A 13,608-nucleotide genomic window follows, 5' to 3' on the forward strand; every position below is an offset into this window, starting at 1 on the left:
CCTCATGTTCGTGTGTGGGACTCGGTCAGCCTCAACACCATCCACGTTCTGGGAATGGGCTTCTTTGACCGAGCGCTGGTCTGTCTGGCTTTCTCCAAGTCGGTGAGGAAACACCACCGACACACCTGAAGGGCCATCACTGACATGTTTCTAACTGTACCTGCAATGCTTTTTAACTCTTATTGCATGTCAACCTTGTGTCTGCTTTAGAACGGAGGAAACACTCTGTGCGTTGTGGACGATTCCAATGACCACGTCCTCTCGGTCTGGGACTGGCAGAGGGAGGACAGGCTGGCCGAGGTTAAGGTGTGTTCACGTGCGTCGGTGCTTTGTGTTGTGTTTGTTCTTTACCAATCGGGTTTCTTGCTTCGTGTGTTCAGTGCTCCAACGAGTCCGTGTTCGCCGCAGACTTTCACCCGACAGACAGCAACATCGTGGTGACTTGTGGCAAGTCCCACCTCTATTTCTGGAACCTGGAGAAAGGCATGCTGGTCAAGAAGCAAGGGCTGTTCGAGGTAGGAAACCAGAGCGTTTCTCGCACGTTAGCGTCGTGCTGTGAAGCTTAATATAGGGGCACAAATTTAATCGTGACAGCCTGCGATGGGCTTGAGTACATACAGAGAATCACCGGCAGACAAAGAAACTGAAAGAACACGCGTGTTTTCTTGTTACAGAAACAGGAGAAACCCAAGTTCGTGTTGTGTGTGACCTTCGCAGAAAACGGAGATGCTATCACCGGAGACTCGAGTGGAAACATCCTGGTGTGGGGAAAAGGTACACGCAGTGCCTCACAGAAAATCATTGGCCCTAAGTGAAAGAGATTACATCTGTAGGGGAAGCAGGTCTGTCAGCAGGTTTTAGAGGAAAACAGGCAGAGAAAGAGAGAACGTGTGCGGCGGCTGAGAACGAAAATAGAAATAAACTGTGTGCTTTCACCTGACTCACCAGACCAGCCTGAGTCAGAAACACAAATAAAAACCAGCCAAACATGAGTGTGATTCTGCATCAGCAAATGGTTTCGTGGTCAGAGGCTCAAAGACGCCTCATTGTGGCCGACGAGTCAGAAGATCAGGGGTCAAAGTGGGGTCGAAACAGAGCTGGAGGAGAGACGTCATCCTCTGTCTTCAGATACAAACTCTCTGTGTCTCTGTTTTATCTATCGATCTCTCCGTCCGTCCGTCAGTTAATCTGCCGTCGACCTTTACGTCTCATCCATCTCGTCCCATCTCTGTCATGCAGGCACTAATCGCATCAGCCACGTCATCCAAGGAGCTCACGAGGGCAGCATCTTTGCTCTGTGCATGCTGAGGAACGGCACGCTGGTGTCCGGAGGCAAAGACCGCCGGCTCATCTCCTGGGACAACAGCTACCAGCAGACGCAAACAGTGGAGGTGAGGATTCAAAACGCTCCGAGGCTGCGTTCCTAAAAAGCACAAATACAGTTTAAGACATTCCACGTGATTAAAGGGATCCGATGATTTATCCGCGCTGTTAAAAAATGACAGAACGTGTGTTTTTGATGCTCGGTTGGGCTCCACAGCATCCTAATGATCTGCTGGAAGCACAGCCCGTATTAATAAAACGTTAAGCTGCGTATCCAGCTCCTTTTAAAGTAGGTCTGTTATATTAGCCAGGAATTGCACTCCAGCCCGAGGCAGCAGACGATGTGTTCTGAATACTGCATCGTGTCATAAATATTACAGAGCATGAGATGGATTTCTATGCTCTCAATGAGATTCATGGATATTTATAGCGGTGAGACTTATGCCTCATACGTGTCTTATTTGCTCCAAAGCATTACGCAGTGAAAGATTAGCTGGTGTGGATGTTGGATTTCAGGTTGGGTTTTTACTGCTTCTCCCCTGCAGGTGCCTGAGATGTTTGGTCCCATCAGGACCATCGCAGAGGGCAGAGGGGAGACGGTGCTCATCGGGACCACCAAGAACTTTGTGTTGCAGGGCAGCTTGGACGGAGAATTCATGTCCATCACGCAGGTGGGTGCAACGGTTCCCAACTTTGGTTTGCAGAAAATCTTTTGTTTGGAGTTGAAGGAGTCTTCAGATGTCTTGTTTTGTCTGACAGTCCAAATGGATTCAGTATAACAGAGAAATAACCGTAAAATAAGCAGGAAATCCTCTGGACGCTGGAACTGGGCTGTGACTGGACCAAATCTGTTGTGTTACAGCAGAAGAAGAGTGAATAGAAATATAAGACGATTGTAAGAAAATAAAAACTCTCCTTTCCAGGGTCACACGGACGAGCTGTGGGGTCTGGCCGTGCATCCGTGGAAGCCTCAGTTCCTCACCTGTGGGTACGACCGGCAGGTCAGTCTGTGGGACTCCAGCTCCCATCAGCTCATCTGGACCAAGAGCATGGAGGTAAGTTTAGCCAACACTGCCCCCTGGGGTGAGCCGTGGGCATTACACAGCACCGATCGGTTTGATGTCCTTCAGAAACAGGAGCTGAACATTTAGCAGCTAAAAATGCAGATATATCAAATGAAACAATCATGTTAGATTACCGGCAGACTTTCCAGATGCTATCCTGACACATGTATTCTGGTTTGAACAGAGTTTAATATGATCATACTTTAATATACTTGTGAAGGACCTGGTTGAAAATTCTTTTAAAAAAATCTTAAAGTCTAAGTGCTGATACAAGAAGTCTCCTGCTTCACTGACAGGTCTGTTCTGTGTCACCTGTGTAATTTGAATGCTGAACTATGATTCATATTCACACGCATACACCTTAAATTGAAGATGAAGGGAAGCTGTCCCCTGTGCGCTCAAAAAACACATGTGAAGGTCAAACGCCCGACTGCTGTGACAACAATCAAAACACATTTATGCGCGGACGGGGACTTTAAATATTCGTCCTTTTCTGACAGGATGCTGCTCAGTCGGCAGGCTTCCATCCCTCTGGATCTGTGGTTGCCATAGGAACGCAGACCGGCAGGTACAGATCCCGTCACCGCAAAATCATATTGTGGCTATTTAGTTTGCAAAGTCAAAAGGTTAAAAGATAAGAAAACAATATTGGCCATGAGTGCTACACTGATGGAGAACCAGATTGTTGAGCAGCCTGTCGTCGATCCTGCAGGTGGCTGGTCCTGGACACCGACTCTAAGGATTTAGTCACCGTGCACACAGATGGGAACGAGCAGCTGTCGGTTATGCGCTACGGACCAGGTATGTTGGTAACTGCTGAGTGCTGGTCTCACGTTCTGCTTCTGTGTCTGGAAGTTTAGTGTTCAGGAAATTAAGCAGAACATGAACAAGGGCTTGTATTCGCTGTTGTTGACACCAGGAAAGCTGCAAGTGGAAAGATGATTTTACAAAGAAATAATAAAATAAATAGAGATACTGCCGTTAAAGATGGAGTTTTGTTTGAACCATATTTGAGTATATATTTAAATAAGTACACTGTAATTGTCACATCACGTGTATTCATCCACATACTGCAGCTCATAGAGTCGAGTTCGTACATCTGCAAACATTTTATTTTATTTAATTGCTTCCTCTTTTTTTTTTTTGCCTATTTAGATGGCAACTTCCTGGCCATCGGTTCCCACGACAACTACATCTACATCTACGCTGTGGCAGAAAACGGGAGGAAGTACAGTCGAGTCGGGAAGTGCTCGGTGAGCGTTTACGATCCCCCTCACTCACGGCGTCTTTATTTAAAGTTCCCTCCCCGGTTGGGTTTTATATTTAGGCCCATCCTCAGCTCTGTATTTTGGTATCTGCTGTCACCGGCTCTATATAGAAAGATGGTGAATGACAACTACCTGAGTCATGCGCTAAAGTTTCTGCATCGCGTCAACGTTTCTAGAATTATTTCTGGTTCTGGTTCTGCCTCCACTCTGGACATCCTGTGAAGTATGTCGATGCGTTTCTCTAACTGTGTCCCTTGTTGTCTTACCTCAGGGTCACTCCAGCTTCATCACCCACCTGGACTGGTCAGTGGACTCCCAGTACCTGGTGTCCAACTCAGGCGACTACGAGATACTTTACTGTGAGTGCAATTAGCATCCTCGGTGCTGATTAGTTCACATCCATGTGCGTAAAAATGCGGCAACATGTACAAGATTGCAGATTAGCAGCTGATTTCTTCATTTGCAAAAATAATGTGAAAAGTAGCGAGGAAAGAAGAAATAAGGTGCACCATCGGGCTGGTATTGACAATAACAGAAGTTATTAAAAAGTCTAAACACTGGATAACAACAGAAACAGCATGTAGAAGGTGTGCGTTTGGGATTATTTGGTTTTAAGCTATGTGCAAAAATTGTCATTTCCAAATCAGTCGTAAGTTTGCAGGACAGCAAAATGTATTTAAAAGGTTTTCTCCTCCACCACAAACACCTGTTATGTGTAGAGGTTTTTCTGTCACAGTCATCTGGAGTTGAAATGTGTTGACATGAGTGAGTTTTTACTGTGAAGCAGGTGCTCAAAACCCTGTTAAAAACATGTCAAAATGACAGCCAGCTTATTAAATGAGTAATGAGACTCTACACAAACAAGCTAGTTTCTAACACTCGTGATTGTTTCAGATGAGAGGCGTTTGCATTTTTTTTTTCTTCTGAGTGATTCACGCTAGTTTGAAGCTCAGTTGAAAAAACACCACCATCGGTCCAGCCGTGCACCAACCAGGATGCAGCGATGTGCAAATATCTGCATTCTAAACAGGTTTAAGTTCGTACAGTTGTGTGTTTATGCTAAAGTTAAAACGAGGTTATGCTAAAATCTCTGCTGCATGTGTTTTGTTTTCTCAGGGATCCCATCAGTGTGTAAACAGGTGGTCAGCGTGGAGACCACCAGAGACATTGAGTGGTTCACCTACACCTGCACTCTGGGCTTCCAGGTCTTCGGTAAGTGACGCCTCCTTCCCTCTCTCTCTCTCTCTTTAGCGAGGTGTTTAATGTTCATTCAAATGACAATTTCGCCTCCTTGTGCATCTCAGGCCTGTGGCCCGACGGCTCGGACGGCACCGACATCAACGCCGTGTGCAGGTCCAACGATAAAAACCTCCTGGTCACTGGAGACGACTTTGGGAAGGTTCACCTCTTCTCGTATCCCTGTTCACAGTTCCGGGTAAGACGCTGCATGCTGTCGTGCAAACGTACGTCTCAGTGATGCACATGGACTCTAAACAGGTGCTCACAGCCAGTGTGACATCACCTACTGGTTTGTGAGTCTTGCTGTTTTTATGGAGTACGTCTGCAAGGTAGCCACACCCTACAGCTGCACACCCTGCTTTAATGTCTGTTTACTGTAAATGAAAACACAATTTACAAAATGATCGTCATACTGTACTGAATGAGGATTAAAACTAGTGAGTAAGACCATAAATTAATTTGAAAAATACTGACTGAGGCAACAAATCAAGTGAAAAGCAGCATCATTTTCTCATAGACTCCATACAATAGAATGTCTTTTTGCACCAGCAGGAGTCGCCCTCTGCTGGCTGTTAGAAAGAATGCAGTTCTAAATCACTTTGAAGCTGTTTTATTCACAGTTTATTAAAGAGACAAAACAGTGGCAGATGTACTTATTTGTTGTTTCTTCCAGGCTCCCAGCCATGTTTACGGCGGCCACAGCAGCCACGTGACCAACGTGACCTTCCTGTATGACGACAGCTACCTGGTGTCGACCGGTGGGAAGGACATGAGCGTGATGCAGTGGAGGATAGTCTGATCCACCGGACAGACTCGGACACTGTCGGCGTCTTAGCGCTGCCGGGGCCTGAACCCCAGCTGAAGCAAACTCAACTGAACCAAACCAAACTTAAATGGACTGACACTAAAAAAAATAAAAAGTAAAAAAGAAGAAGTGGATCTGAATGAACTGAACCGAAGTGATTTGACAGAAGAGAAACTTTTGTCCTGACGTTTCCTTCCCGATCTGCTGACAGATCCCAGATGAGGTGACCTGTAGGAGGTTTAATGTGCAGCTGCTTGAAAATACAAAAAAAAAAATCCCAAGTTTCTCCTTCTCCTTTCTCCACACTACATGTTAAAAAATGATCTCTCTCTCACGCACTGTAGCCTCGTCACCGATGACACGAGACAAACGGATCCAATCCAACTGAACAGAACCAAAGGCTCTGACTTTACTGACTGCATCTGTACAGTTTGGCTTTCACTGTTCTTGTATAGTGCACTCTCCTGCCACAGACAATGGACTGAAGAGGTTTGTTTTGCTGCCTGTCAGAGCCGTTCCGGGCTGAACATCAACCGAGCTGCAGATCCAAGAGCACTGCGACAAAAACTGCGTGTGGACAGAAAGTACATTGTGATTTTCTAATTGTTAAACTTTCTTTTGTTTTGTATTTAACAACTCAGGAAAGCACTAGTGAAGCGAGACCCTGTTCCCTGTTGGTAACGCTGACATATCACAAACAGCCTCCGGCGGCCCCAAAAAGCATCTCACTGAAGTGTTGAGAGCCACGGTTAATATTAGCTCCAAATGTTCTGCAACCGTTATTGATTTGTTTGCATTGACTGTTGTGTGTGAAATCGACCTCATACAGTCTAGGAGAAAAAGCTGAATTTGGCGGACGTGATAAATATACAGAGCGAGAAGAATGCTGTCGATGAACAGGCGCCGTTTGGAGCGATGATAATTCATTTAAGGATTACATCATCTGGATTCATGAGCTGTAGCAAGTGTTTGTGCTTCCAGGTGTTTAAAAAAAAATCGACACCTTTCCTTTTATTTATTGATTACAAGTCAAATCCTTCACTGCCAGTTTCATTTGCTTTGAGTTTTCTCCTGCAATAAATCCCTGTTAACACACTGAGAGGCTTGAAGCAGGTCTGAGGGAAATGAACATACACTATTTGAAACTCAGATTTTTATTTTCTTTTAAGGATGTCACGTGCTTGGTTTGAATCCTGCTTTTGCCTCGAGTTCAAGTAGAACCAAAATCGAGTTTTTCAATGATGTGAAGCCCTTTCAGATCTGCGTCTTTCTACTGCACCGAGATCAGCTGGCGAAGGGGAAGGGTGAGACCACTACACTGTTACTGTCTGACTGTGCCGCTCAGTCACCGTCAGTCACTGGCAAGATATTTAACTGAACTGAACCCTCTCCTGAGGTGTGTGTTTTTTTACTACAATGCACTGCTTCTGCCTGATTCAGCGGGTCTATTGAGCTCATTTAGCAAATACTGGAGCTTTTCATAAACCAAGGAAACAAAGGAGAGCTTAAACACACACACACACACACACATGCATGAATAAATCTGACTTCTTTACGGTTTGTTTGGGGATTGAGCAGATTTCTAGCGTGAACATAACTTGTTCTGTTGCTTTGAAGTCCTGCAGGAAGACATCTTACAGGCGCCACTCCACAGAGTGAATGTAACATGGCTTGTCTTACTCACCACTTAACATTTGCAGAAAAAAAAACATCTGTCTGGAAGTAAATGAAACATGAAATTCCCATGAGGCTGTGTCTTATGTTTTCCACTTTATTACCTTTTATTGTTCTTTTTTCCTTTCATTTTATTGAGCAAAGCTCCACGGGGAGTGTTGTGGAGGAAATGGGATGCACTCTTACAGACCACTGTGGCACCTCAGCAGGCCTGCTGCTGATCCACCCGGGTGGGGTTGGGGGGCCTGCATGCGTGCGTCTTGGCCGCAGGTTGGCAGCATTGAGCCGGCCAGCTCCCTCCTCCCTCCCTCCCTCCCTCCTCCTCCTCTTACCCTCCACACGCCGTATTAGCATTTTTTCCCCCAAATCTCTCCACCTCACCAAAACACTCCGAATGGGAAGAAAATATGGCATGAAGGAGGCGGCGGCAGCGCACCACCGTTCACCGTCTTGCACCGAGAGCGAAGCGCGGCGGAAAACATGGACTTAAGGAGGCGCAGCAGCAGCAGCAGCGTGTGTGGAGAGAAGAGACAACGGAGCACAAAGCGGATGGAAGAAAACGCTCGGCTTGTCGCTTAGCGTTCCTGTTGAGGCTCCCTCTTTTTTTTTTTTTTTTTTCCTAAACACGACTCATCATCTGCCTGTAATATCGCTCCAGACGCACGGGAAGAGGGGGGGACGCAAGGTGGAGGCTTGATCCGAGCCTTACCAGACGGTGCACGGCCGAAATAACGCATCGATCAAGCCTCATCGGTGCCATCATCATCATCATCACCACCATCCGGCTGAATCAAACAAGAGGAGGAAAATGAGGTAAGCTGCGGCCAGCACCATGCGCTCCGTTTGACGCGTCATGACAGATGCGCACCGACACTCTCAGACCCTCCGACCTCCGGCCTCGACATCTGCATTTACCTTCCAAAACATGATCATGTAGTGAATGACTGCAGCATCTTTTTCACCTTGTAGGAGCAGGGTTTTTTGGGAGGCGATCGGCGGCCCACCCAGCCGGCCTTCAGCTCCACGTACGCGTCCTTTTCACAGCCGCCTCCTCAGTCTTAGCATAAAAGGGGAGATAATTTATAGGATTTCTGCTCTTTTGGCTTCTATTGTCACCGCCGGACCCGCCCAGCGTATTGAATGCAGGATTGAGGCCAGGTTAATGTTGTCATGGAAACGACAGCATCATGTATTTCTCCATATGTGAGCAATAGGGAGAATAAAACGCTAAATGTGACAGCGTGAGCGGCTGCAAAGGGGGGAAATAGGATAAGTGAGGGGGCTTATGTCCATCGCAGGAGGAGGGTGTTTATTCTGGTGGTTGCCAGGCAGGTTACCAGACCCCCACCCCCCTCCTCACACACCTACATAAGCCATGATGGATCCATACACTCGGCCTGCAGAAGATGAGTCTCCTGTTAGAATCCCCCCTCATTCTATATCTGAGTTTATGGACGGTATTTTAAGCTGTAATGCTGGTATGCAGAATGCGCTGAGGCCCAACTCCTCTCCAGCAGCAGCAGTAGCAGCAGCACTCCTCTCTGTATTCTGTTCTATTTCTGAAGCAGCCCTTTTCTATTTCTCCCCTGCTGCCTGGTTTGACTCCTTCATGTCTCCGTAGCTGCAGCCTGCACCATTCTGTTTTATGGCTTCAGATTTACTCTGACAGCTCTCCACAGATAGAGTGCTCTCTGCTGCTCGCTCTCACTCTGCTTTTACTGTAGCTACCGGTGTTTGTCTGCATGTGTGTGTGTGTGTGTGTGTGTGTGTGTGTGTGTCTGTGTGTGTGAGACCGTCTGGAGTTGTAGTGAAAAGGAGACAGAGAAAGCGTATGATAGGCAGAAAGAGGTAGACGCTGCCACACCTGGATCTCTTGCATGAAGTGTTTTATCACAACATATCCTGATCCAAATACTTCACTCCTTTCCTGTGGCCTCACCCAAACCCGAAGCCAGCAGCTGAACTGTTTTGCTCCCAGACAGTAAACATGTAAGATTCATATCTCTCAGTCCAGTTGGATGAACGTGCCGTTTCCTCTTTTTCCGTGAAGCCGTGCTGCTTGTGTCCCGTCCTGTGTGTTTATTTTTGCCAGAGGCAGATCTGTTCTTTGACTCAAGCCCAAAAGGGAAGTCTTAAATCTCCACAAAGCAACAACAAGGTGACCCGGCTCTTCTTTTTGCAGTGCACAGAAAAAGAATTTGATTCAATGAGATCATTTGTTCGGCCTCACTGCCTCCATTGCAGCATTTATGTAAGGGGGCACATGCATTTTATGTATGTGCGTGACCATGCTCATGCACGTGCACATGTGTTATTTTTAGTCTGGTCATAGTGGTTTCATTATGCGATGCTTCTCTTGTGTAGCCAGACTGGCTGCTGTCATTTGGTTGGTTGGGTTCTGGTTACTTCTGGATGCGTGTGAGCGTTTGAGAGGGAGGCTGAGGACATGTACGGTACATGGGAGGGAAAAAATAGAAGAGGGAAAACGGCAAGATGTCTGTCCTGTGCTATTAATGCGGGCTGATTTCTGAAGCGCTTGTTGTGGTGACTCATTGTGGGAAAGGTAGAATGAGCGAGTGCAGCCACAGCGAGGAGGTAAAGTGCTGAGTTATGCGCCTTACTGCAGGCTGCTGCTGCTGCTGCTGCCCTCTGAGCTGATCAGAGTGCAGCTCCACGTGAGCCAGCGTCAGCGCCGCCACAACACTCCAACCCTCCAGCCTTTCATTGACAGAATAATGGAATAATTAAGACTGGAGCAGTTAACGTCAGAGAGGAAGGGAAATGCCATTTTAACTACTGTGCTCGTGACAATAGTATGTCTTGAGTCTATTATCCTTTTAAAATATTTCATAATAAGAACTATAAACATGTTTAGATCTTTATTATTTAACACGTGTATCAGATATTAAATGGTGTCACATGGAAGTCCATTCTAAATGTCGTGCAGCCTATTGTTTCCCATACATCCCACACAGTGCTCAGCGATGCATCATGTGTCCTTTTTGGCACCACGGAGGTCAAACGGGCCGTATCGGATGACCCCGCCACATACAGTGAACAGCATTCACAGCTCAGCGAGGCTTCTTCTCTCTCGATTTTCACCCTGCAGGTTTCTGAATGCAGCTTTAATTTCAGGTAGTCCTGAGTCAGCTCACCAGTTACACATTTGCACACCTTGGCTTTGGACGTGCGTTGCCAAAGACATACGTTGACTTGTGCTGTTTGACCAGCTGCTGGCTCTGGACGCACACGAGCTGTGTTTTTGTAAAGAAGATTATCTTGTATTTCTCTGACCTTACTCGATCCATCCAGGACCTGAAGCGTGTTTCTTGCTACTTTCTCTAATCTGTCGGCGGACTAGATTGCTCTTTGTTTGTTTCCTACACCTTCGGCTCGCAAAGGAGCTTAATAGTCTAAGTTTGCTCGGGCCAGATGCACCACCGGTTGAGGACAAACTCAGATAAAGCCACAAATATTGCACCAAATCAATGAAACCATTGTTGCTGGGAAATAAATCTAATCATTGCATCTGTTCCTGCAGAGAGCTGGAATGCCTGTTATGAAATCGGAGCCGAATGAATGAACTGGCGTGTCGCTGCTGCTGTTTCCTCCTCTGTAGTTAATTGGTGATTAAAGCTTATGGCTGAAACACTGTAGAATCTATTTAAAGCTTCCTCCCCCACTTTTTCTTTTTTTTTTTTCCTGAATTTTTCATGGTATAGAAAAGCAGGCGAGAGTGAAAGCGGTGCTGTTTCCTATACAGGCGAGCATGTAATTTCCATCCAGTGGAAATGATTCCTTGGAGGTTGAAAGGCGGCGGTCCAATCCTTGAAGCAGAGAGAAGTGACTGGCCTGCACCGGTCACATGTTCCCTCTCTCTCTCTCTCTCTCTCTCTCTCTCTTGCATTCCCTTACTCTGTTGCAACACTCCTCATCTCCCTCGCTCACTCCTTCCCTCCTACTCTCTCTCTCTCATGTCTGCTTTGCTGGCGTAGTGGATTTTTTTTAACTTTCTTTTTTTTTATTCTAAGAGAATGTGAAGAGGGGAAAGAGTGAATTTCCTCGCGTCGGACAGCATGTGTAGCGCTCTCTCTTCTCAGGCTGACACTTCCCCCTCTCCTCCATAATCTCCTCCTTTATACCTCCTTTCATCCCCTTGCCTGAGGACTGTGCTGTCTTCTCCAGCGACATGTATTCCCTGGACGATTTCGGGTAAGGCGACTCCTAATCATCACCTTCTCTCTCTCTCCCCTCCGTGTCTCTCTCAGGGTTTTTCTTTTTCGGTTGAGTCAAACTTTGGTTTTGGGAGTGATGATGATGTTGCTCCTTCTCTCTGTAGTGTTTCTGTTTAAAGCCTGGCTCGGCTTTCCGACCGCAAAATCTGTGCGGTTCTTGAAATAGCATTTTGTAGGATTGTGTCAGCGAGAAAAAAAAACAACCCGTGTTTCTCTCTCTCTCTCTCTATTTCTGTCTTTCTTCCTAGTTCTGGAGCTGTACATGAGTTGGAGAGAAAATGAGGGGGAAAAATGGGAGAGGGAAAATCTCCTCTAGGAGTTGCTGACTTTCTCTCGTCTGCCTCCTTCTTTTCCACCCTTCTGCCTGTGTTTTCTTTGTGGCCAGCTGTTAGCAGAGGAGTCTGATTGGTTGCCCTTTAGCAATGTTTGATTGGTTCAGTCTTTTTCCTGGGAAGAAAAGAACGAGTTCCTCCTCGCTGGCTGTCAGCTGCTCTCGCTCGTTGGCGGCTCTGATCCCGTCTGACTCGTCCTCGCATGTGTGTGTGTGTGTGAGAAGGAAAGACAGGAAGAAAGGGATCGAGGGCGCTAATCTCTGAATGGCTGAATGAGTGGGACTATCAAAAGCCAGATGATAACACGGATAGAAGGGGTCTCTCTATAATATGGCCCCGGCAGATTACAGCGGGTCATGGTGATTTGCTGGAGCTCGGATGCAGATGTGGAGCCGAGCGAGGGCAGATGAGATAACATCAACGCTTGACCACATGCATTCTAGTAATCTGCCGCAAAGTACATTACGTTTGCAGGGAAAAACCTCTTTGCGTCTCTCACGCTATGTCCGTTATGTTTGGCACAGATTCTGATACTCATCCAAATATTCAGAGATCTTTAGAAAGCATAACCCCAAAGCATCCCTCCTCATCCTCCTCCTCTGCTCCTCATCCTCCAGTTCAGCTGCTCGTTCTCATTCCTGACATTGAATACAAAAGACAAATTCAAAGTCTGCAGGATTATGAATTATTCTTCCTGACCGGGGAAATGACAGACTTGTTATCAAACGCGGTGGTGATAATGTTCATTGTGCTTCGTGTCCAATCAAAGGCTCTCCTCCAAATGGAAGCGGCGGCGGCGGCGGTTCCCTTTAAGGATCAGGATTAGTGACACGACGAGGACCGGGTAGCGCTGAAGAAGGTGGAGCGGTGGGGGAGGGGTGGCAGAGAAGAAGAAGTGGGGGGTTGCCATCCATATTGTGTACTGTATGTGTCTGTGACAGTTGGCCTGAGGTGCAACTGGCATCTACAGAGCTATGAATAAGTGATGTCATTATGGGGGTCAGCGGGCTGGTTTTACTGTCGATGGCTGTAGATGCACAGAACGAGTCCTGATCAGCGTTTCATCCAAGAATCCTTTAGTGTCATGAGAGATATTGATGCTGTACATCAATGTATTTAACCAGTGCTGCAGTTTTAAACTGGGCTACGTGCTGAATCGTCACATCCTCATCACAGATTAGTATTATTATAGATCAACCCATGAAGTTGTGGATGATTTTTTTTAACATCCCGATCACCTGAACTCTAGTGAACGCTAATAAAATGTTTTTAGTATTCAATTTTATTTTTTTAGGAATTTATTTGCTGCTTCTGATGGTCTTTTTTGTCACCTGTTTGGTTGCCATTAACTTCCAGAGTCTTTACAGTGGACACGTTTTTCAACTTGGCTGATCATAAAATGACAGTTAAAGAACTGCAGAATTAAAAATAATCACCTGATCTCAATTATTTGTGCTGGCAGTGACCATTTCCATTCACCTGCATAAAAACAGCAACAGAAATGTCGAATTACTTTCTCATTTTCCACCATTTGCACCTCTGTTCAGGTTTAAGGGCACCAACGGGTCATCACAAGCTGTTTAATGTCTGCTAATCTGCCGGCAGCATTTTGATGAGCAGTTATGGGTAAAAACAGATTCAGATGCAAAGTCAAACACTGCAGAAGGA

At 46.3% G+C, this 13,608-nt stretch overlaps 1 protein-coding gene across 2 annotated transcripts in view; it reads left to right on the forward strand.

Moving 5' to 3' along the window:
• The window catches only part of eml1 (EMAP like 1), a 45,066-nt gene extending 37,619 nt beyond the window's left edge, over positions 1-7,447 (forward strand). For both annotated transcript variants that reach the window (XM_008286345.1, XM_008286344.1), the window contains 14 exons: positions 1-102; positions 211-306; positions 381-515; positions 675-774; positions 1,240-1,391; positions 1,869-1,994; positions 2,247-2,378; positions 2,888-2,955; positions 3,100-3,188; positions 3,543-3,640; positions 3,927-4,014; positions 4,772-4,867; positions 4,960-5,090; positions 5,568-7,447. The exon at positions 1-102 is cut by the window's left edge and continues 9 nt beyond it. In XM_008286345.1, the coding sequence (XP_008284567.1) occupies positions 1-102; positions 211-306; positions 381-515; positions 675-774; positions 1,240-1,391; positions 1,869-1,994; positions 2,247-2,378; positions 2,888-2,955; positions 3,100-3,188; positions 3,543-3,640; positions 3,927-4,014; positions 4,772-4,867; positions 4,960-5,090; positions 5,568-5,693 (1,539 nt within the window). In that variant the 3' untranslated portion in view covers positions 5,694-7,447. The remainder of the gene's footprint in view (positions 103-210; positions 307-380; positions 516-674; positions 775-1,239; positions 1,392-1,868; positions 1,995-2,246; positions 2,379-2,887; positions 2,956-3,099; positions 3,189-3,542; positions 3,641-3,926; positions 4,015-4,771; positions 4,868-4,959; positions 5,091-5,567) is intronic.
• The last annotated feature ends 6,161 nt before the right edge of the window (positions 7,448-13,608 follow it).

Source organism: Stegastes partitus, unplaced genomic scaffold, assembly GCF_000690725.1.
Source record: "Stegastes partitus isolate 25-593 unplaced genomic scaffold, Stegastes_partitus-1.0.2 Scaffold450, whole genome shotgun sequence".
NCBI classification, from domain to species: domain Eukaryota; kingdom Metazoa; phylum Chordata; class Actinopteri; family Pomacentridae; genus Stegastes; species Stegastes partitus.